Consider the following 23,899-nt stretch of genomic DNA (forward strand, 5'->3'; position numbering starts at 1 on the left):
ATTGCCTACAAAATTCAGTCATATCCAAGGAAATAACTCTTAAAAAGAGTTGCAGCACAATTCATCTTCCAAATATTTATAAATGTTGCATATAGACTGTAGAAATTTTAAGGGAAAGTGAGTAGGGTTTGACTCTTTTTTACTAAATTTGTTTTCTGCAACCATAACAAACCACAGACTTTTTGCCATGCTGGGGTGACCAGCTAAACCAGAACCTACCCGGCATAGACCAGCATGAAATAGTTTCTGGTCTGTGTTGTTTTTTCAGCAAGCATATGTCATATGTCCAATATGTGGACCATATATACACTACTTCGGCAAAACCTGCACATTACACCTACAGGAGCTTTTATGACATCCCATTCTAAATCCATAGGCATTAATATGGAGTTCATCCCAAAGGTGTTTGATGGGGTTAAGGTCAGGGCTCTGTGTTGGCCAGTCAAGTTCTTCCACACCAAACTCACCCAGCCATGCCTTTAAGGGCTTTGCGCACTGTGTTGCAGTCATGCTGTAACAGAGCATGACTGCAGGTCTTCCCCAAACTGTTCCCACAAAGTTGGAAGCACATAATTGTCCAAAATGTGTTGGTCTGCTAAAGCATTAAGATTTCCTTTCACTGGAACTAAGGGGCCTAGACCAACCCCTGAAAAACAACCCCATAGCATTATCTCTCCTCTACCAAACTATGCTTTTATACACCAGTGGCAATGGGACTAAATGAAGCACCTGAATTAGTAGGTGTGTCCCAACACTTTTGTCCATGTAGTGTATGTCTGACACAAACATTGAATTTTTTAATGCAAAAAATCCATTCAAAATTTATTCAATTAAAAAAACTTATGTAACATGAAGCTAGCATATATGAGTAATATGTGCCGTCTATATATAAGATATTTTACATCATGTTCTTCTCACATACATATGTTTGTTGATATAGGGCTGAAATACCCTCACCAAGCACTTTATTAGGAACATCTCCTTGTATCTACACTCCATTATATCAGCTCCACTTACCATATAGGTGCACTTTGTAGCTCTACGATTACAGAAAGTAGTCCATCTGTTTCTCTGCGTGCTTTGTTAGCCCCCTTTCATATTGCTCTTAAACAGTCAGGACCCCCACAGGGATTCCTTTGATAAGCAACGTAATGTCATTACATTCTGAGATTACTTTGGATTACTCAAAATGTAAGATAATTTTCATACCAGTCTGTCTTTACACAGATGTGCCATCACTTAACAACATAGGATAGTCCAATGTAACCATAACCGAGGCATTAAATCAAATCAAATCACATTTATTGTCACATCACATTTACACAGGTGCGAAAGTGAGTACAAATCTTAGGTGCGTAGCCTGCTTGTAATACTTAAATACACAAAAAATATATAAGAAAAGAAGTTATATATGTATACACATTAGACTCTAACTATATACATATACACAATATACACATTAATATACACCAGTGTTGCACCATTCAAGTATAGATATAATATTCAAACATTCAAAAACAAATATAATACAGGCATTGAAATGACTGATAATAATCACTACTTTTGCAAATAACTAGCAAGATATATTTTTAATCAGATATATATTTCAGAGAAGGTTATTTAACATCAACATATACAGTATATGTCATTTGTATTTCCATGGGGTCCTTGGCTCATGGGGGCCCTAGGAGGCTGCCTGCCTTTGCCTAGTGCAAAGACCACGCCTGCCTATTGGCAATGCTTTTCTTTGAAGATCATGCAAGCAGAGAAACCTCTGGATACGTTTGGACATGTTGTGTGTTTATGAGACGTGAATCCAGGGTAATTGTGCATTACAACCATGCAGCACTTTAGTTCTGTCCGCAGTAACAGTAGTGTCCAGCAGGGGGCGCGCTCAGACTCACAGGAGAAGCGCCGCTCAGTGAAAGCCTGCGCTTCCGCTGCGCTATGTCCTTTTCCTCTGGCCGTGCTGTGAGAGCTTCAGGGAGGATCGAAGCCTCCGACACAATCCGTCTCCATCCACCTGGATAGGTGACATTAACATCGCCAGAATGACTGAGCAGATGACGGTGAGAGGCACCTTGAAGGGCCACAGCGGATGGGTCACTCAGATCGCCACCACGCCGCAGTTTCCAGACATGATCCTGTCTGCCTCCAGAGGTGAGGAGCTGAGCTAAGATGAGCCCTAAAGCTCCACGCCACACCTAACTGCCCTCAGCTTTTAGAGCCGAAAGCCCAGGTCGCTGTTTTTAGGCCAGATGCGTGTGTGAAATGTTTGGCCCAGGTTTAGATCAGTCTATTTTTCTTGGTGCGTGTTGTTGTGTAGTGTGTCCATGTGACTTTACCCGAACTTGCATTAATGCAGTCATAAAGTCTGGTGGCCAATCAGTTCCACTGACCAAAAGTTCTAGGACATACATTCTCTGTTAGGGGGGGGTCCTGCTCCTCTACTCGCTGTAGCTTTAGTCTTAAGCCAACACCTGATCTGATCACGTAGTCCGAGTAATGAAGGCCTTCAGGGGCCTCTGAATGTTAGAGCCAGATGTTGGATCTGATCTCTGGGTGGTAGTTAGATAACTACCCAGAACCAGTAACTTATCAGGACCCCTGCCCTGTGTGCTTGGGTAGAGAAGTGTATTGATGCATTTCTTCATATTTTCCAAACATGTCTCGGTATCGTGTGGTATTCCAGTTTGCACAGGCTTAAGTAAAATTAAAGAACCATTGCTTCCTGCATGTTGGTGATCTATGCAACCTGCTTTATTCGACTTTGTTCCACTTCTCATAATATAACACACCACTGTGTAAAGTTCCCTTCTGTGTGTTGATCTGGTAACCCGCACTTCACTGAGGAAACGTGTTTTTCATCATGAATCTTAAGTAAGACTTTTGAAAGTCTTACTTCAGATTACATACACTGGAGTTAAACGGGTGTTCTGGCCTAAAACTAGCATTTAGTGTTAATTATGTAGTGTTTTGCATTAATAGTGTAGCATTGCACCCCTTTGCCTTATTGGATTGATAGAATTCATGATTTTAATATTGTGGTGCTCATGAGATCATGTGCTGCTCTTCTATAGGCCAATAAATGCATCTGCAGTTCTAGCTAACATGAGTGATGGCACTAATGTCACTTGGATGTCAAACTTTTTTCATTGTTTAAAAAAAAAAAAATTGGAGAAAAAATAAATACAAACAGCCTGTTCCTGAGTGTCTGTGCCAAAGACTGTAGTCTCTTGCAATTCTCTTCAGGATGCATCAGGAAAAAGGCATCTTTTTAGTCTTTAAACCAAGAAATCTAATTCTGGAGGCTTCGACGCTGCAGTAAAAGGCAAATAGGTGTATTTGCAACCACTGTAGCAATGGTTATGTTTCTCTTTTTGACTGGAGAGTCTTTTAACTGTAATAGCAAAATAGTGTTAAAAAGCTAAAGAAAAGAGCTGATTGCCCCAGGAACACTGCTACTTTATGAGCATTAACATGGTTATAATATTAAATATCACCAAAACTGAAAAGCACAGTATGTTAATATCATGGTGTACTGAAATAGAATATTGTCTAGTTTTTGTGTGGTTAAGGCTCAGATCAGTTCATTTTCTTTAGCTCTTGTCTTTTAAAAATTGGCATCATCTGTATATTGTTGCTGTCCAAAACCTTGTATCTCCAAAATAGTATCTTTACAGGAGAATAAAAATAAACTATTTTTTTCTAAGTCAATGGAACCAGTTTTTTTTCCATCATTTTCAAAAACTGAAAAATGACAAAAATGGATATACAAGGTTTTGTTCCAACAGCAGTGATGTGTCATTGTTCATTTTTTTTCTTTTCCTTAACTGAACTACTGAAGTCTAAGTCTTTTACTCTTTGTTGTCTTGCATTTACAGACAAGACCGTCATCATGTGGAAGCTGACCCGTGATGAGACCAACTATGGTGTCCCTCAGCGTGCCCTCAGAGGTCACTCTCACTTCGTGAGTGACGTTGTTGTCTCCTCCGATGGTCAGTTCGCGCTGTCTGGGTCCTGGGACGGCACCCTGCGTCTGTGGGACCTGACAACGTGAGTGTGGTCGAATAAGGTGGGGAGATGTTTGTGCCCCAGTGTTGTTAATGTCCAAAGAACTGACAGACACTGTGTCCAAAAGTTTGTAGACACCCGGTCATCCAAAGTCACTTCTGAATTTGAACGTATTAAGTGCAGTTATACTGTTCTGCAAGGGCTTTACACTAGATGTTGGAAAATTGCTGCATGGATTTGATTGCATTCAGCAATTAAGCCTTAGTGAGGTCAGGCACTGATGTTGGATGATTAGTTCTGGGTCACTCCAGCTCATTCCAGAGGTATTCGGATGGAGCTTCACTCCAAAGAATGCAAATGCACTGCTCCACAGCCCAGTGCTGGGAGAGCTTTATAACCTTCTAGTGGACAAAGGGATGTCTGGATATTTTTGGACATGTAGTGTAACTGTCTCCAAAGAGAAATCTTAAGGTTGTTTGTGCAGCTTTTACATTGAGTTGCAACTGGTTTTTTTGTTTGGTGCAGTTTCTCTTTAACAACTTTGACATTGTTTTTATAAAGGCTAACTGCATCTGGGTAGACACAGCAGTACTTTGGAAGCTTACTCTATACTCACTCAAGAGAGATGTACGAGATGCTACAGGATGCATTATTGTGTTTGCTGCTAGTCAAAAAAACATCTAAGTGTTGGTGAAAATGTCAAATGTTGTTCCCATTGGCATAGTTTCCCATTGTTGCAATGTCTGAGTAAATTTTGGTCTCTCTGCCCTTTGTTTTTCTAGTGGCACCACAACTCGCCGCTTTGTTGGACACACCAAAGATGTTTTGAGCGTAGCTTTCTCCGCTGACAACCGACAGATTGTTTCTGGATCTAGGGATAAGACCATAAAGCTGTGGAACACCCTTGGAATATGTAAATACACCATCCAGGTCAGGCTCTATGAATGGACTGTTTTAAGTTCCATCCATAAATGTGGGAATTTCTGGTTTTGAGACTTGTGCCTTCACTCCTGTAGGACGAGAGCCACTCGGAATGGGTATCTTGTGTACGTTTCTCCCCAAATAGCAGTAACCCCATCATTGTGTCCTGCGGCTGGGACAAGATGGTCAAGGTAGGATTCATTCTCTCAAACTAAATTCGAAGGTAGTTTCAAGTTGCTCTGCTAGAGCTATTTCACAGTGCTTTACCCAGTGATTAAAAACTTGACATGCTTTCTCTGAGCTCTTGCGCTCTGGTGACAAGTCCTGCAATTATGATGGGTAAAGATTTCAGACGAAAGATTCAAAATAAGATATCAGTGAAGATGTTATTGTCTCTGTGCTGTGCATGATGGGGAATAATGTAACATTGTCATGCGTATATGCCTTAGATTAGTCTGTCATCGTGAACCAAATATCTGATCTGTTAAACTCTTTGACAGGTGTGGAATCTTGCTAACTGCAAGCTGAAGACAAACCATATCGGTCACACTGGGTACCTGAACACGGTTACTGTGTCTCCTGATGGTTCCCTCTGTGCCTCTGGAGGAAAGGTATGACTTGGGCTCTGTTCTCAGTTTGTCATTAAGCATGTTTACCTGCACACAATGGACCGACTAAGATCTTAGTCAAAAAAACCTAGACCGAACACCTCTGTTACAAGGGCGGTATTGAAGTCGAATCCATAATCTGACTTTTATAATGTGAAAAGCCACCTTCATGACGTGCCTGAGTTTATTCATGTGAGTTTCCTTACATTAGAAAAAATCTTTTTAAGTCTTTTATGATGTGATTAAGTGTATTATTGCATGTGAATTTATGATTGTCTTTTCATTTCTGTAAAAGTGTGAGTGATTTGCATATATATTACATGATTTTGCTCGCTTGTGACTTAAGTGAGCTTTTTTTTAGTTACCATCAGAGCAAATCTGTTTACGCATCTCCACTTAAGGGATTCTCTCACAGTTGCAAGGTGTGGTGATGAAACATCAATGCCATCTGTGTCACTGTGATGATAAAGAGGCTGTTTCTGAACACTTAAATGTCTTTTGAGAGACTATTTGAAGTATGCTGTCCTGCTGTACATGTTCATTGTCATGTTTTAGGACGGACAGGCCATGCTGTGGGATCTGAACGAGGGAAAGCACCTGTACACCCTCGACAGTGGAGCCGCAATTAATGCCCTCTGCTTTAGCCCTAATCGCTATTGGTTGTGTGCTGCTACCGGCCCCAGCATCAAAATCTGGGTGAGCACCCCCTTCTCCTGACTATACTTTCTCCTCAAACATCTTAATTTGTCTGAGATTACGTGAAATCGAATCATTGTTGTAAATGATTTTTCAGAATTTTTCTTGGTTACTGAAGTTAACAGGTGCTTAACTGCTTTTCTGATTTCAGAAACATTTTTACATTAATTTTAGGTCATTTTCATATCAAAAATGTGTTAGTATTCAGTTCTAGCTTAATGAGGAAACTGTTGCTGTACATTTTTTATTCATTGCAAAAGAGTCGAATAAGTGTGCCAGGCTGCTACCGGGAGTATATTTGATTTATAGTAAATATCTTTTGCGTATCAATATGCAAACAACCCATTTTCAGTCAGGTACCTGCCATTATTATATAGAATTGAAGCACAGTCACATTGACAGCTTGCCTACTGAAATGGCGGTGGGTGTTTTTAATGATGTAACCAAGTAATGAAAATTTCATAGGCTAGCGAAACAACTACTTGTCAGAATGAGATTCAGTGATGAAACCTAAATGCCTTCTGCAGTCATGTGATGATAAAAGAGGCTGTTTCTGAGAGCTCAGTCTGATCCAATGGGATTTATTGGTTTTAAATCTGCGGAGGGAATACTAACTGCTCTGTTTCTACCGTGTCCTCAGGACCTTGAGGGTAAAATTATTGTTGATGAGCTGAGACAGGAGGTCATCAGCACCAACAGCAAGGCCGAGCCTCCTCAGTGCACAGCTCTGGCCTGGTCTGCTGATGGACAGGTAGGCTTTTTTTTTTAATTAAGAAATGGAAATGCGTATTTGGCTATTTCTAAAATTATGAAATTGTCTTACAAACCCCTATGATTATTAAATCACATGAACTCTGAAACTGTGATGACAGTCCTGCAATTATGAGGGGTTTCAGGAAAATCAGTGTTTTCTTTAAAATCTTTTACTTTTATCCTGTGACTCACTTTGTTTTTCTTCTTTTTACAGACTCTCTTTGCTGGCTACACTGACAACCTGATCAGAGTGTGGCAAGTTACCATTGGGACTAGATAGGCTTTTCTAATGTTTACAGTTGAATAAAAAAAATTCTTTGCCATTTGCTTGTTTCAGTGTTTTCCCCCAGTGGACATCATTATGAGTATAGGCAGTGTTTGGGATTCAGTTCATGTATATGGTGGTGTGTGGTTGTGTGTGTGTTTTTTTTTTTTTTTTTTAATTATTATTATTTTTATTTATTTATTTATTTAAAAAAAACACAATATTGTCCCAAAGCATCTTTGCTTCATCAGAAATGTAGGTCCAGTCCCCTTATAATGGCCTAATGCCTGTAGAATACCTGAACTGCCATTTGCATGTGAGATTTGACGCTTGTGTTCACCTATACATGTTTTCACATGAAATTCACTTTTTCATGAATCACTGCCTAAATGTGGATTTTTGCATACAGTTTTTCTGAGATCAAATTGTGCGTAGTGTTTCATAAATTAGGCTCAAAAGGGGGAGACCACCCTCCTTTGGGCCACACCTGAATACAGTTCAGGTGCAAGAAGGCCAAATTTACAAGGAAGATTAACCCTTTTGTGTACAACAACCACAATTTGGTATTATAAGGAAAAAGGCCAAGAATTTATGCTTTTCATTTTTGCTTTAATTATATGTAGCTTTAATACTTTATTGACCTTTTTTTTTTTGTTAAAAATCAGTAATCTCCCATCACTAAAAGGCTAGATTTAATATAAGCAAATAAGAAAAATGCACTTTTTAGCCCTGTAATTTAAGATATTTCTTCAGATTTGTTGTGCTCAGTGAACATACAGAGGACCAACACAAATGTAGTATTTTAAACATTAAGGTGTTAAACAGATTCAACTCAAATAAGTGAGTGACAAAAGTTATGAAGTTGTCTCATTTACTCGATGTTGAATGAGAATGTGCTGGATGAGTTGGCAAGTCAGGAACGTTATTACAAATCAAAAGTCCAAGATGAATGTGCTGTAGACTCGTCTCTGGAGCATCTGAGCGTTATTGTATTTATTTGTACTTATTTTTCTCATTAACTACAACATAAACTATGGTGACTATTGAGTATGAAGCTGGTAGAAGAATACATGGAGAATTAGAGGGGGGTGTCTGTGTATCAGCAATCCAACAATCAAAGATGTGAAAAACACAAATAAAGCATAACACGAAAATTACTAGTTGGATAAAATAATTCCAGAATCGTTTCAAATAGTCAGAACCCAGAACCACCTCTACTAAACTTGGAGAGAAAACGGTTCTATTAAAGAACCATGAACACTCAAGGAAACCTTTGCATGACTGAAGGGTTCTTTGCGTCATATAGGGATTCTTCAGATTGATATAGGATGTGCTGTGGATGATTCCATACAGAAGCTTTTCGAACGGGGTTCTGTATAGCACCCAAAAGGTTGTGACAATAGAAGAACCCTTTTCAAAAAGGTGCTGTATAGAACCATCTGTTGCACGTTCATGCCCATTCTCCGTCAATCTGTAGAACCCTTTCACGATGCAAATTACCCGTCAATCATGCAAAGGGTTCTTTGAGTGTTCATAGTTCTATACAAAACCATTTTCTTTAGTAAAGAACCCTTTGTGCTTATGAGGACTCCAATACAAAAAAAAACTACAGTCACGTGACCGGCACGTGTGGTTACTAGGCAACCCACATAGCAACAGTCCTCCCTTGTTTGGGATGTAGGTTCGCCGCTGGAGAAACTGTTAGAGCCGTTTAATGTTGGCTGTACACTTTATTAAGCGGGGTCTTTAAAAATGTGCTATTAACATTCTGCATAATGAAGCGGATTATGGCGTCTCCAGCGTGTTGATGTTCGTGTGGTAACCTGGCAACCCGCATAGCAACAAAGTCCTGTTCAGAGCGTAAATTAGCTTAGCTGTTAGCTCTTAGCTGCTGAAACTGCGGTGATACTCGGCCGTGTTTGATAATTGTGCAGTAAGTGTCGTCTAGAAAACGGTTAAGGTTTAACATTTTGGTTTTATTTAAATTGGATAATTTTACCGGATAGCTGTGTTTGCCAAGCAGGTTTTTAGTTTGCGTTAGTTTGGTGACGCTAACCCTGCTAGTTTAGACTAGGGGTGGGCGATATGACAAAATATCACGATACTTCAAAACGGTTTCACGGTACACGATATAGCTATATCTTTTCTCTAATCTACGATGGGGCAGTCAAAGTAGTGCCATATTTAAAAGGAATGCTATCAAAAGTTATTTGCTGATATGCAATCATCACTATAATTCAATTATTTTTACTCAACATTTCACTAAATCTTATTAAACAGGATTAAATGTGCCTTTTTTGTAATCAAACATGCAGTTGGAAAGTTGTTTAAATGTTAGTGATATGACAATCACTATTGTGATAAATTGCTTCGCAATATGCTTTTCTGAGCATATTGTGAAGCAATTTATCACAGTAATGATTGTCATATTGCCCAGCCCTACACACTTAAAAATGATGGTTCTTCAAGAGTTCTTTAGTAAAGAAAATGGTTCTATATAGAACATGAACACTCACATAACCCTTTACATGATTAAAGGGTTCTTCAGATTAATGGAGAAGCTTCTGTAGTTGGTTCTATACAGCACCAAAAAAGGTTCTTCTGTTGTTACAACGTCAGGTTTATCACAATAGGAGAACCCTTATCGAAAAGGTGCTGTATAGATCCAACTACAGCACATTCTCCATCAATCTGAAGATGCAAAGAACCCTTTAATCATACAAAGGATTATTTGAGTGTTCATGGTTCTATATAGAACCATTTTCTTTACTAAAGACCCCTTGAGGAACCATCTTTTTTAAGTGTGTAGATAAAACAGTATTTTGAAATCTCAGTGTTTCCCCTGTTCTGTTGGAGGTGAATGAACTATGGAAGAGGAGCAGCTGAAGCACCGTTTGCCCCCATCGTGCCTCTTCTTGGAAAGAACTTTGGCTCTCATCAAGCCAGACGCTGTTGATAAGGCAGAGGAAATTGAGGACGTCATTCTACAGTCTGGCTTTACCATTTTGCAGGTAGCTGACCAAACCAACAAATTAAATTACCTATATCCTTTATACTTCTCAATTCCCCACTTCCCCACTTATGAATTATATCAGTCACAATTCAATTTCATATTACCATTTACTTCCTCTCTTTATACCTTAGAATTAAACAGGTTGTTTTTGTTACAATGCCTTTAAGACTGATATATGTGAATGATCTCTGTTCTGATAGGCTACCCTGTATTGCATCTCACTCTGAAAGCAGTCTAAAAGTATTTAGACACCCATTCTAATTACTGGAAGTCAGCTAAGGTGCACCCATAGCTGATACAGGTGTTCAATTGCATCCGCACAGCTTGTATAATCCAGTACCTTTGGGATGAGTTGGAGTGATCTAGAACTAATCATCTAACATCAGTACCTGACCTCACTAATGCTCTTGTGGCTGAATGCAATCAAATCCTCACAGCAATGTTCCTACATCAGTGTAAAACCTTCACCAGGAGGCTGTTACCGCAGCACCCTTGATTTAGGAATAAATGCTGGATGAGCAGCTGTCTACAAACTTTTGGACATATACTGTAACACACTGCAACATATGGTACAACTGAAACTTTTTTCTCCCAAACTGTAAAACCTGTTTTATTAATTACAAAAGGTACAACCTTGTTTGCAATTGTTTCAGACAGTTGCAACGTGGTGCAGGTAAGCGTGTCAATACAGGCTACGGTTATCCAACTGAGTTCATATTTTTAAGAGGTTGATTGGAATAATATCTAAGATCCAATTGAGCAGTGAACAGTTTAAATATTGCAGACTCTTTGAGACCCTAATTGCAATGCCAGAGCTCATTCTCCATTCTCCATCAAATGTATCTTTAGCCCAGGGGAATTCAACTGATTTTTTTTAAATCAATTTCTGTAAAAGTCAGTCATTAAGATGTTAAAAAAAAAAGCCATCAGAGTGTTATGATGTGAAATGTGCCACTGTAGTGAAATTTAACAAGTCAGAATTGTTTACAGTGGTGGTGATAGGAACTGGACGTCTGAAGCATTCAGTGTATATGAACGCTACCTCACAGAAAGTTATTACATGAAATAGTAATGAATGTGTTGCCCAATTCCTGAGACATTGTTTTACGATTTGCCATAAACTTTTGGCCTGAATCATACTTTTAAAATAAGTTGATGGTGGAAAGGTACATGCAAGGTGCTGTGAGTCAAAATAGTCCCTAAAGAAACCTTTTTTTCTGATTTACCACTGTTTTATCATCCTGTTTTATTATGTATAAAACTATATGTAGGTTCACTGGCTGTTTTAGATTCTAAAGAAAATGGCTATATTTGCGCTGTAGATATTGGGACCCCTGGTTCCTATCACCACCACTGTAAAGAAATCACAGATACATTTCTCTCTTTGATGCACCAGTTCATATCAGAACACTCCAAATGACTTTGTTTACATCTCAACATTTGAGTTTCACAGAAATGTTGAAAATTTGGTGGAATGCCCCTTTAAATTATGTGATTCCTCAGTTTGTTTTTTGTGTCTTATGCAACAGAAACGGAAGCTTCAGCTGAGTCCGGAGCAGTGCAGTGACTTCTATGCTGAGCAGTATGGAAAACTGTTTTTTCCGAGTCTGACAGCCTTCATGAGTTCTGGTCCAGTCGTCGCCCTCGCATTGGCCAGGCATCAGGCCATATCCACCTGGAAAGCCTTGATGGGACCAGCTAACAGTACCAAGGCCAAAGAGACGCATCCTGACAGGTAACTAAAATATTTTTTTTTTACCTGTGGGTAGTTATTTTTCTATTTGTGTGTAATAGAAGGCTTAATTCATGTTCATAATTTTACATTTAGATTTGTGTTTTTATACATCAGGTTATCGAAAAGCAGTATGCAAACACACTCTTTATTACTATTAACATACCTTTCCACAGCGAATGAAATTATTCACCTGCTTTAAAGATGCGTGCTCTTTTGTATGTTTAGGTGCTCAGGAGAGAAAAATCTATGATAGCAAACGAAACAGCTTAACCACAACAATATTAGTGGTTAGAATACAAAAAGGTACAAAAACTACAAGATATCCGGTTATGGTGGAGGCATATCCCCTAAGAATGAATGCATTTCACTTGTGGGCTACCACTGGAATAGAATAAACATTATTTCTTCGGATATTATTTTGCTTTACAAGACCCTGCATGTTCCTTTCTGTCATGAATGACCTTTTTTAGGCCAAAATCTTACTGCAGAATTGTGCGTCAGGCAGCGTATTGGTATCATATATCATTGAATGTAATAACTATCTGTGAGGGAGCTTTTAGAGCAATCAAACTCTTCAGACGTTGGTTCCTATCACCACCACTGTAAACAATTCTGACTTCACATTAAACCACTTTAAATTAACTTGTTTACATTTTTAACAATTTAAGTATGCATTTTTTTTTTTAAATTGAGTGGAATTCCCCTTTAAAGTCATGTTTCAAGTCAAGTCAATGACATTTTCATTTTTGCATCTTACATACTACATCCTAACTCCTTTATTTTAAAAAACTGAGGGAAATCAGTTTTCTGTGATATGGGCTCTTTAAACAAATGACACTATGACAATTGGAACCAAGACCCGGCTTGGATACAACAGTGATTAATCAAATTCTGGCAACTTGGTCTTATAAAGTGCCGATGTATAGAGGTGGAAATAACGTCTTCCAAAAGGTCAAGCACAGACTGGAATAAAAGCAGTTCTCACACAACGACCCAAAGATATGCAAAAATTACAAACTACAAGTAGAACAATAGACCCGACTCCATGGACGGCCATTAGTTAGCCAAGGGTCATAACAGATTCTAAAGCAGATTTGTAAGGCTGAAGCCAGGACCCCCTCCCTGTCATCGTTCTCACCTCATTCGCATTAACCAGCCATCTTTACATTCACACAGACACTAACAGTCTGTGAACAACAGTTCAACAGTCTATTCAAATAACAGATCAGAAAAGCACCCGGCCCACAGTTTCTCCTGCCCCTCTATCAGCTCATGAAATAATGTTAAAAGGTATTGAACACTTTGGACATCTAGTTCCTGTCATTACCATCGTGCAAAATTCTGGCTTGGTATGTTTCTCTAGGATGGAACATTTCCCATCAAACTACACAAAATGTTTACATTTTACTGATTTAAGCATTTTTTAAGCAATTTTTTAACAAATCAATGGATTCCGACTTTATGATGGGTCTCCACTATATTCCTTACTGAACTCCCCAGCATCCTACATCAGGAAAGAGTTTGTTGATTGTGCATCTGAATTTAATGAAATAATTACACCATTGCCATAAACTAGTTGGTTGTGTCGGACATCATTTGTTGGTAGATCACCATCAGGAAGCAGCTTAAAGGGGAATTCTGCCCATTTATGGAAAAGATGTATACAGAGTCATTCAGGGTGGTTTGTTGCGAAATGCTCCATTTTCCAGATAATTAACAAGTCAGAATTGTTCACAGTGGTGGCGATAGGAACCAGACATCTGAAGAGTTTAATGCTTCCAAAAGTTCCCTCACAGCAAGTTTTTACATGAAATGGTTGTGAATTGTATAATTGAGCTCCTTAAAGCTCCCTGTATTATCTTTTATTTTGTTGTATAGCTATTACTATTTTTCTTTCTTCTCTTCCATATTATATTAACATACTTATTACTGTGTCTATGTAAGCAACTGACAAAATACTTGTGATATCTTACTTAGCCAATAAAACCTTTTCTCATTCTAAGCTATGCAAGATTACAAGTTTGCAAGAAAAAACAACTAAAATATAACACAAAAAGGATGCAATCCCAAACCAGTAAAACTTAAAATTAAATAGGTGACATTCTGTATTTTTGCCTGTTTCATCAGTCTTTAGACTGTCTTCTGTGAAAAGTGACTACACAGCAAGAATCATCTTTATTTCAAAATTGCCACTGTGTAACAACAAATCATTCATTCTGTATTTGATAATTCCCAGTCTAAGAGCAAAATACGGGACATCTGACTTGAGGAATGCAGTGCATGGCAGTGAAACATTCTCAGCAGCTGAAAGAGAGCTCAGATTCATGTTTCCCAACTGTAAGTAAAGCAGGCAGTGTAACACAATCAATTCATCTAGTGATATTTGCAGTGTTATTTTTTAACATATGGACTACATTTTTTTTTATTCCAGCCGTGATTGAACCTATTCCAATGGGTGAGGCTGCGAAAGATTACCTGAGCAGGTTTATTACCCCAACACTACTTCTCGGCCTTACTGAGCTGTGCAGGACAAAACCAGCCGACGCCTTGGTAAGTAACCATAAATGATACTCCTCAGAAATTAATGATATCTGTCAGGATTATAATGATGATCTATGTTTTGTTTTTTTTGCTTGCCTAATCTCTGTTCTTTTCATGCATTTTATCTAGATATGGCTGGCTGACTGGCTGATGTCAAATAACCCAAACAAACCTAAAGTAACTGTTGTTCAGGATGCTCCATGATCCAGAGGCAAGCTTGCATTACGTTGGGAAAAACTGGCCTTATGAGTTTTCCAGGAGTAATCCAAATCATTTTTGCATTGAGTGCTGACAAAAACGCTTGAAAAATATAAAATTAAAAATAAACTGTTTTTTGGGAAATCATTTGTCTCTGAAATTTAATTTATTGTGTTCATGAAATTAGTTAATCTGTATTGCATTCTGACTGTTTTAAATGACAAAAGTGTAAACCAGGAGTTGTGGTGGGCTGAGGGCCAAAAAGACAAGGCATCACACTATGTTTTGTATACTTAAAAGATATCATTTCAAAGGTAAAAGGAATTTCAAAAGAAAACGAGTAATTAATAATAAGTGAGATTTTATAGTTTTAAAAATGTTCTCTTGTTTGGTGAGGGGGTCTGGTTAGAGTAAGTTTCTGGTGAGCCAAATCAAATGTCCTCAAAGCCCAACTTTAGGCAGCTGTGGTCTAGGCACATCATCCCTGAAAATATGATAACATAAGTATTTTAGTATTTTATGCATGCACAAATAGTTTTTTTAAAAGTCAGTCACGTTTTACACTCCCAACATTTTGCAATGTTTGATTTCTTCAGTTCTTTCATTTAGAATATAGTTGTTTTTATTTTCTGCACTTTTAACCCTGAAAAACACAGCGATGTCCCAACCACGTGCTGCCCTTCCTAAAAGAAAACACGGCCGCACGGCCTCAGCAAATTATGATTTGCGTGTTATTGTTTATCATTCATATATGATACATTTGGCTGCGCATATAAATGTCAGAGATAAATATAATTTCATCATAATTAATGAAAGCAAGTCTAAACTTCCTGCTTGTAATTTCAGAAGAACCGCGTTTAGGGGGCGTTGCCGGCTGACGTAGCGGGGCCCTTTTCTCATTGGCCGTCGCCGTGATGAGCAGCTAATACCGACCAATCAAACGCTTCCACCACGCGGTCTATGGCCCAGTAATATAAAATAGACCGCAGGTGGCGCAGTGAGGACGATCTCACAGAGGGACTCCATTATAGGCTAACGCACGTAACGTTAGTTTCGGAACGGGACTACGCTTTTAAGGTACTGTATTTATCGCTAAATCGTGATTGATGTAGTTTTTTTAGTGTCCGTAGGAAGCATTTTCTCGGTAAATGTGGTTTAACGTCCTTAAACAGCGCTGTTGTGTTCGAGATTTGGGCTTACGTAAGTGAAAGCGAACGGCATGGCAGCGGCAGCTTCTTGTTCGCATTTTTCCGTTCCACCTTAAGCAGTGCTGCAGTTAATGCTGCACCATTTAAGGTGGAACGGGAAAATTCAAAAAAGAGCTGCGCGTTAAAAATAGATTTGTTCTGGTCTGTAAAGACGTTTTAACCCCCAGAAATCAGCAGTGGGTTATTTTTTGGCGGAAATTCTCGCATCATCGGGCTTTTGTGTTTTCTCCGTAGCTAACCTAGCTAGCTTAGCTTCTTGTGCTAAAGCTCAAACAAAATGGTGGCAGCCATTTCCTTACATAACGCTGCTTCGCCACATTTCCGACTGAATAAAATTGATGGATTTTTGTTTTTATTGATTTTCCACTGCTGTTATTTTTCTGTAGAGTCGTCATGTCTGATGCCGAGCAACAGTTTATGGAGACCTCAGAGAATGGCCATGAAGAAGAAGAAGGCCTGAACGGAGCCGAGGGTTACGAGGAGGCCCAATCCGGCCTGGACAAAGACGGAGATCAAAATGGAGCCAACGAGGGAAGCCAGATTGAAGCGAGTAAAGGCGAGGAAGATGCTGGGTACGTGAAAAAAGGCAGTAAAAACCTCGGATGAATTGGCTGAGGTGGCCTTTGTCCTCCTCGTCTTTGTTGGCGCCATGTGCCGGGTGAAGGGGGATGGGCGCTTTGGAAACGAGGCCTCTCCCCGTTTAGCGGTCGGCAATATTGGTCAAATGTAATAACATGATATTTTTCCTAATATATCGCGGTGAGACGATATAAGAGAATTTTAATTTGCACTGATGAGATTAAACTCCTGCTTGTTGAGTTCTGCTACTCTATACACACTCAAAGATGGTTATTTAAAGGTGCTTCATTAAAGGCAACGGTTCTTTTTGGAGTCGTGATTTCTATATAGCTACGTTAGTATGCTTAAATGGTTCTTTGCATGGTGAAATAGTACTTCAGAATGATGGAGAATGTGTTGTAAATGGTTATGTAGAACCTTTTTAAACATTGTTCCATATAGCATGTAAATTGTTCTATTATAACAAGCTGGACCTCATAACAGTAGAAGAACCTTTGTTTGATGCCGTATGGAGCCGTTTCAGAAAGGTTCTTTAAGGAATCATACACTACATGTTCTCCGTCAATCTGAAGAACCATTTTGCCATGCAGAGAACTTCTTAATCATTCAAATGGTTCTATACAAAACTCATGGTTTTAAATAAAGCCATTGCCTTTACTAAAGAACCCTTGAAGAAACATCTTTGTGTGTAGTGGTGGGTCATATTGATAAAATCATAGTATCTTTTTTCGGTATTGTGTTGTCATTTTATCAGATGATTTTCGTATTGATAAGGTTAAACTGATGCTTCTTGGTTTCTGCTTTTCTATACTCTTGTCTTAACCTACAAACCTTGCCTAATATAATGACTGCTCTGTTTTGTTCTCTATTTCCTTGTATTAAAATTAGATCTAAGCAAACCACATACATTGGTGTTATACAAGTAGGGACAAAGTGTAAAGAATTGAAAAGGAAAAAAAAGCTACCATTTGGCACAATATTGTTATTTTGTGTGCGCATTATATTATGGATGTAACTAATCTATGAAATCACAAACTGGTAAGAACATTTGCAATGTTCTGGTTCAGGATATTGTCCAACACGCGTTTCATTTTCTGATTGAGTCTAATGTACTTGCAAACAAAGCGTCCGTTGTTAAATGTATGTCACAGGCTACAATGCCCCCTTTACTGTTATTTTATTTTGAAGTACGCATACTTTATTCCTCTAGGAAAATGTTTGTTGGGGGCCTCAGCTGGGATACTAGTAAAAAGGATCTCAAAGATTACTTCTCTAAATTTGGTGAGGTGACAGACTGCACCATTAAAATGGACCCAAACACTGGACGGTCAAGAGGATTTGGGTTCATTCTGTTCAAAGATTCAGCAAGTGTAGACAAAGTAAGTTCTGGCCAACTGTTAACGCACTCCACTCCTCTTTGATTCATGTTGATACTCATCACTAAACATCATATTTCTCTTCCTGCTGTAGGTATTGGCTCAGAAGGAGCACAGGCTTGATGGGAGACAGATTGACCCAAAGAAAGCCATGGCGATGAAGAAGGAGCCAGTCAAGAAGATATTTGTTGGTGGTCTGAATCCTGAAACATCAGAAGAGAAGATTCGCGAGTATTTTGGGGCCTTTGGAGAGGTATGATCTAGAACTGGCATGGTGTAATGGGCTAGTTTGCTAATTTGTGGAAAATGATAGTTTTACTTTTTCTGATGTTTAATTTGCTCTCTGTTGTTGCAGATTGAGACGATTGAGCTTCCAATGGACCCAAAGACAAACAAAAGGCGAGGGTTTGTCTTCATCAGCTTTAAGGAGGAAGAAACGGTCAAAAAGATCCTTGAGAAGAAATACCATAATGTCAGTGGAACCAAGGACTCAAATGGAAAAGAGAGCCTTGTAAGTGTTCTCAATTTTTTGCGTAATCTGTTAAATGGCATTCTGGGTTTTGGGTAAATCTTGATTTAGGCGCTGTTGAATTTTGATGTTGCCAAACAGATGGTCTGTCTAGTGGCTCTGTGTTAACAGCATATAACAATAAAAACTGCATAGTGGGACATTTACAAAGCAGAACTTCCATACCAAAATGACCATTTTTCATATATAAAACTTATTTTATTGGATACTCATGAATTTGTCATGAAATAACTTGTATTCAGTTGTTGTGATTTTTGTCTTTTGTCCTCTCAGTGTGAGATCAAGATTGCCCAGCCTAAGGAGGTGTATCAGCAGCAGCAGTATGGTGGTCGCTTTGGAGGCAGAGGCAGGGGACGTGGCGGTAAGTGTTCAGAAACAAGCCAGTGGTGCTCCTGTAAACGAGCCATTCTATGATTATATTGTGTACATCAGTCTTTCTGTACAAGAGAGCCCCCTTTCAACAGTACCCCAAGTTAAGTTTGGACAACATAGTATAAGCTTTTGATACAGCCAGAATACAGCCTGGAAGATTAGTTTGTACTGTTTGGATACAGTTTCGCCTGTGACCCAAATTCTAAGCTGGTGTGGGCTGTCTGTGTATAATGTGCGCATATATATTTAAGCGCATAAGAGGAACCATTATTTTAACCCTTTTAACAGTTTTGCTATTAAGTTAAGATCTTAACCTAGCTGAAGCCTAATCACCGCTTCTAACACTTGCAGGCCAGGGTCCTAACTGGAACCAGGGCCACAACAACTACTGGAATCAAGGCTATGGAAACCAAGGCTATGGCTATGGTGGGCAACAAGGCTATGGTGGATACGGAGGCTATGGAAACTACGACTATTCATCAGGCTATTATGGCTATGGCGGTGGCTATGACTACAGTAAGATCTTTTCTCCAAATTAAGTCTTGTATTTTTGGGCTTGTAAAAATAAGATTTATTAAATTGTTTTCTATGCTCTTCTCTCCACCCCAGACCAGGGCAACACAAGCTATGGGAAAACTCCAAGACGTGGTGGCCATCAGGGCTACAAACCATACTGATCATGTGTAGTGCAGGTATGCACTGTAATTTCTTTTTCCCTGTTTATGGCCCTAGAACCTGAACATGTTTTGAAAGCGTCAGTTGGAATTCATTTCCGTTCATTTGGTCAGTGCTGAGGGGGAATTACGTTTAATTGGGGTGGGAAGGTGTAGCCTGGGAACTGAAGAGAGAAACGCAATAGTAAACACTAAAAATATAAAGTGGTGATGTCATGAATCTAGACATGCCTATTTACCACACTGTTTCTGTTGGAATATATTACTATTTAGCAAGTAAAACATCTTACTCTTTCTCTTTTTGAAGGTCGCAAGACTTCCAAACCAGTGAACTGGTCCCGGTGAACACAGGGGTTCAGTCTTTTACTTTTGGATGTTGGCAGAATCTGGCCTTCTGCTCCATTTTGTACAGACAACAAAATAAGGAACTGGGGGAAGCAAATGTCACTTTTCACGTTTTATTTTATACCTTTTTCGTTTTGTCCATTTTTACATTTCCAGAGACGGAAGTGTTATTTTTTACTGTACTTTTTGGTACCTTTTTGAATCTAATGTATTGTATGGTTGTATTTTACATCTTGGCTGTATTTACCACACCTAGCCTCAGAGCTCTCAAACCTTTTTCATAATAAATGATTTTGTTTAATTTTTTGGTGTTTCTGTACCTAGTTATTTTTTCCGTTTCCTCCTGTGCTCTGTGTTGCAAAGTTGCATGGCTCAAAGTTTGAGGTGAGCTGAAAAGGGATTATGAAAGATTGTGTGTGTGTAATTTGCAGACAACAAGTTCCTTAAGTGACCAGTTTTTGTTTTTTTTTTTTTTCCTTTTTTTTCCTCCCCACCTCTGCTACATTTCTGTTTTTGCTTTTAAGGAGATTTCTTCCCATCTTATTGGTTAAATTAAAAAGTGGCTTTAATAGTAGTAAAACTATACCTCAAAGCTTACACCTGTAACTGTAAGAGGATCCTTCCTCACTCACTGGAATCTCATTCCTCCAGTGTCTTGGACAAAATTTGGTGGAAATAAACTTGGTTTTTAAGATATCTATTGTACGTCTAATGCTTTTAAACAACGCTAACTATCACCTTTAGCACCTGCATTTGTTGAACACTGACCAAGCCTGATAACTCTGCATGGTACTGCATGTTCTCCATTGACACTAATCATGCTGAAGTTGAGTGGTAATGAAGCGCCTGGCTGATGAAGCATGCAAAACCTTGTAAGATGAGTTGATGTAATTTGGGACACTTTAATTTTAGCTTTCAGATTCTTCAAACTCTTATCGCATCCAATGCATAATTAGGAGCTTTCATTTATCTAGACCTGCACTAAAATATTGTATATACTTTTAACAATGTTGTATTTAATATTGTGAGATGAAGCAGCCATTTTTAATATTCTGCATCTGGTGATTTTTCTAAATACAGATTTTTCTGTGTTTATTTAAATGTTTCTTTGAGGATCAAGATTAAAGGGGAATTCCACTGATTGTGGCATAAATTAAGTTCAATTTATCATTCAGAGTGGTTTTGATGTAAAACCTCTGAGAGAAACTTGTGGAGTCATTTATTGGTGCTGATGGGACCCAGATGTCCAAGTGTCTGGTGCGTCTAGAGGTTTTAGGTATTGTGCAAATTAAAAATGTTTCTTGAAGCCTGCGCCTTTGTTTTACAGCAGTTTTAAAGAATTGGGCTAAAATGTATTTTTTGCAATCCATTCATGGTGGAAGTACATGTTGGTCTTTGTAAGGCAAAAAAGTCCCCAAAGAAATGTTTATTTTCAGATGTTTCTCTATTTTATCATTATCAGATTTACAAGTACAGCTCAGATGTGTAGGTTCACTCATTTTGTTTTGGATAGTAAATAAAATTGATATTTGCTTTGTAGACATTACAAAATTTGAATTGTCTTTTAAATTGCAATACACAATGGGAAATCTTTATTGGGCCCCTAAAATAAATACTAACACAACTGTACACTGATGGCTCACAGAAAGAGCTACAGTCTTAAAATAAAGAAAATGGTTTGCATGATCAAAGGGGTCTTTGCATCATGAAAGGGTTCTTCAGACTGATGAATGTGCTGTAGATGTAGAGGGTTCTATTGTTACCACGTCAAGCTTGTCATAATAGAAGAACTCTGTCAAAATGTTCTGTATACAGCCATCTACAGCACGTTCTTCATCAATGCCATCAAAAGAACCATTTAACCATGCAAAGAACTCTTTAATCAAGCAAAGGGTTCTTTGAGTGTTCATGGATCTATATAAAAGCATAAAGAATTCTTGAAGAACCATCAATTTTAATTTTTTTTTTTTTGCCATAATTTAACCATCAGTTAGTTTTAAACACTAAACAGACACCCCTCATTTTTTTCTTCCTCTTATTCGTAATGAAGCTCATTCATGCTAAACGTTTTCACATGGATCCTTCACAACCTGCAACAAGATTTAATCAGAATTTACTCCAAAATCTTAAAAGATCTAAATGATTCCATTCAAACAATATATCAAAATGTATGTATGTTGCACAGAAAATGGAATCTACATACCATTATTTGGCCAGTGGTGTGACAGACAGCTACATATCGCTTTTGTCGGAAGAAAACCTTATATCTCCATTTTTGTCGTTTTTCAGTTTTTGACATAATTTGAAAATACCTGTTTCCCTTTACATTGTGTGTAAATTTCATGATGATTAGACCAAAAGAAATGACCCAAAATGACTTGGAAAAAAGTCTGGTTCCACTGACTTGCATTAAAAGTAAAGTAGGTTTTTTCCTTCTCCTGTAAAGTTACCATTTTGGAGATACGAGGTTTTCTTCCCATAACAGTGATATGATGTACAGTTACTGTGATCATAAATAGGTAGTCGAATGTTAACATATAAAGTTAAATGCGAGTGTGTGGAGCGGTTCACTTGTTTGAGACATAACAAGCAAATTCTACTGTCAAATTTTGATGAATTAAATGTTTGTTGTGTGAGTAGGGAGGGCATTCATTTTATAGCACTAGGACCCATAAGATCCTAATTACCACTGATTGATGTTCAGTTATCACACTAAAAGACACCCCAGTGATTTACTACCAATCAAGTCATCATCTAGCTTCTTTTTTTAAAATGCATTGATCATTTTTATTATGACGTCAAAGTGCAGTAATGTGATCTTGGAGTTCAGCAGAGACTCCTTAAAACCCTCATCTCAGCTTCACACTTAACACATTCAATGTACAATAATCTAAATCCCATGAAATCTGGACGTATCGGAGGGCATTAGACGTCTTCAGAATGGATTCAGTGCTGCTTACAGTGCTGTTTTGAATGTCTCGAGGGAAATTACTCAAGAACAGACTTACCATAATGGTCAGCAAGTAGCATCTGCTGAAGCCTTCCATTGATTTTCTTTAACCATATTGCAGTTCTACAGTGTCCTATGCCCGTTACACTGGGTTACACTTTGTTTCCCCTTTGGTTCCACAGTTGCAGGTGGTTTCCACATGGAGGCCCTACACCACGCTTGTGAAGCTAACAACACAGTTTCTCTCGAGACTGTCACTGAGGTCAAAACAGAGCTTTGTGCTTTTAGGTCAGTGGGGCTGCTTATTTTAGTAACTGTCCTGTTTGTGTCTGTCTGTCGCCGTCGGTGGGCTTCAGATTTCAGCCACTCTTCCTCTCCTCTTCCTCCTGATATAGTCTTTACTTGTTTAAAGTATAATATCATGATTTTGGACACAGCTTCTTATCACTTTAGATTTTCTTTCTGCATTTTGGCATCAAAATAGTGGAGGTGCAGGCATTAGTTAGATCTTGAGATCAGAATGTCTCCCAAACTACAATCAGACGTCACCTATATGACCACAAGTTGTTTGGGAGGGTTGCCAGAGGAAAGCCTCTGCGGTCAAGGACCAACAGACTGAAGCACCTACAGTTTGCCAGACATTACTGGATCATTCAGTGGGATTGCATTCTGTGGTCAGATGAGACCAAAATAGAGATTTTTGGCAACGAACACCAGAGGTGAGCTTGGTGCGGACACAAAGTTAACCATGCAGAAAAGTACCTCCTCCCAGTGTAAAGTATGGTGGTGGATCTGTGCTGTTGTTGGGTGTCAGCCAGGAAGCTTAAACTGGGCCATTGTTGGACGTTGTTTCAAAGATAAACCTCAATATCAACACAAAATGCTTGACTGACCATATAATCAAGGGTTTGCCATGACCATGCCAGTCCCTGACCTAAACCCCATAGGAAATCTGGGGGATGAGCTGAAGAGGAGAGTCCACAAGCATGTACCTCAGAATCTGGAGGATCTGGAGAGATTCTGTTCGGAGGAATAGTCTCAGATTCTCCTGCGTTCTCCGGTCTCGTGTTTTTGTTCTTTTTAATCAATGTACTTCAAATAAAGGTTAGATTTTTAGAAGAT

At 38.7% G+C, this 23,899-nt stretch overlaps 3 protein-coding genes across 4 annotated transcripts; all 3 read left to right on the top strand.

Moving 5' to 3' along the window:
• The first annotated feature begins 1,907 nt into the window (after positions 1-1,907).
• LOC118806980 (guanine nucleotide-binding protein subunit beta-2-like 1) lies at positions 1,908-7,315 on the top strand. The gene is made up of 8 exons (XM_036568723.1): positions 1,908-2,160; positions 3,885-4,056; positions 4,797-4,944; positions 5,031-5,126; positions 5,436-5,546; positions 6,099-6,239; positions 6,880-6,990; positions 7,207-7,315. The coding sequence occupies exons 1-8, from the start codon at positions 2,052-2,054 to the stop codon at positions 7,270-7,272; spliced, it is 954 nt and encodes a 317-aa protein (XP_036424616.1). The 5' UTR covers positions 1,908-2,051; the 3' UTR covers positions 7,273-7,315.
• Positions 7,316-8,901: 1,586 nt separating this feature from the next.
• nme5 (NME/NM23 family member 5) lies at positions 8,902-15,025 on the top strand. Of its 2 annotated transcripts, none has more exons than XM_036567853.1 (6): positions 8,902-9,066; positions 10,114-10,268; positions 11,800-12,005; positions 14,242-14,342; positions 14,437-14,555; positions 14,676-15,025. In XM_036567853.1, the coding sequence occupies exons 2-6, from the start codon at positions 10,125-10,127 to the stop codon at positions 14,748-14,750; spliced, it is 645 nt and encodes a 214-aa protein (XP_036423746.1). In that variant the 5' UTR covers positions 8,902-9,066; positions 10,114-10,124; the 3' UTR covers positions 14,751-15,025. The 2 variants fall into 2 exon arrangements, with proteins under 2 accessions (XP_036423746.1, XP_036423744.1); XM_036567851.1 differs by having other exon boundaries at positions 8,902-9,190; positions 14,676-15,023.
• A 685-nt stretch (positions 15,026-15,710) lies between these two features.
• hnrnpaba (heterogeneous nuclear ribonucleoprotein A/Ba) lies at positions 15,711-20,523 on the top strand. The gene is made up of 9 exons (XM_036568724.1): positions 15,711-15,821; positions 16,339-16,524; positions 17,742-17,910; positions 18,002-18,160; positions 18,263-18,418; positions 18,710-18,797; positions 19,160-19,324; positions 19,418-19,500; positions 19,790-20,523. Exons 2-8 carry the CDS (start codon positions 16,346-16,348, stop codon positions 19,483-19,485), a joined length of 984 nt encoding a protein of 327 aa, XP_036424617.1. The 5' UTR covers positions 15,711-15,821; positions 16,339-16,345; the 3' UTR covers positions 19,486-19,500; positions 19,790-20,523.
• The last annotated feature ends 3,376 nt before the right edge of the window (positions 20,524-23,899 follow it).

This window comes from Colossoma macropomum, unplaced genomic scaffold, assembly GCF_904425465.1.
Source record: "Colossoma macropomum unplaced genomic scaffold, Colossoma_macropomum, whole genome shotgun sequence".
NCBI lineage: Eukaryota > Metazoa > Chordata > Actinopteri > Characiformes > Serrasalmidae > Colossoma > Colossoma macropomum.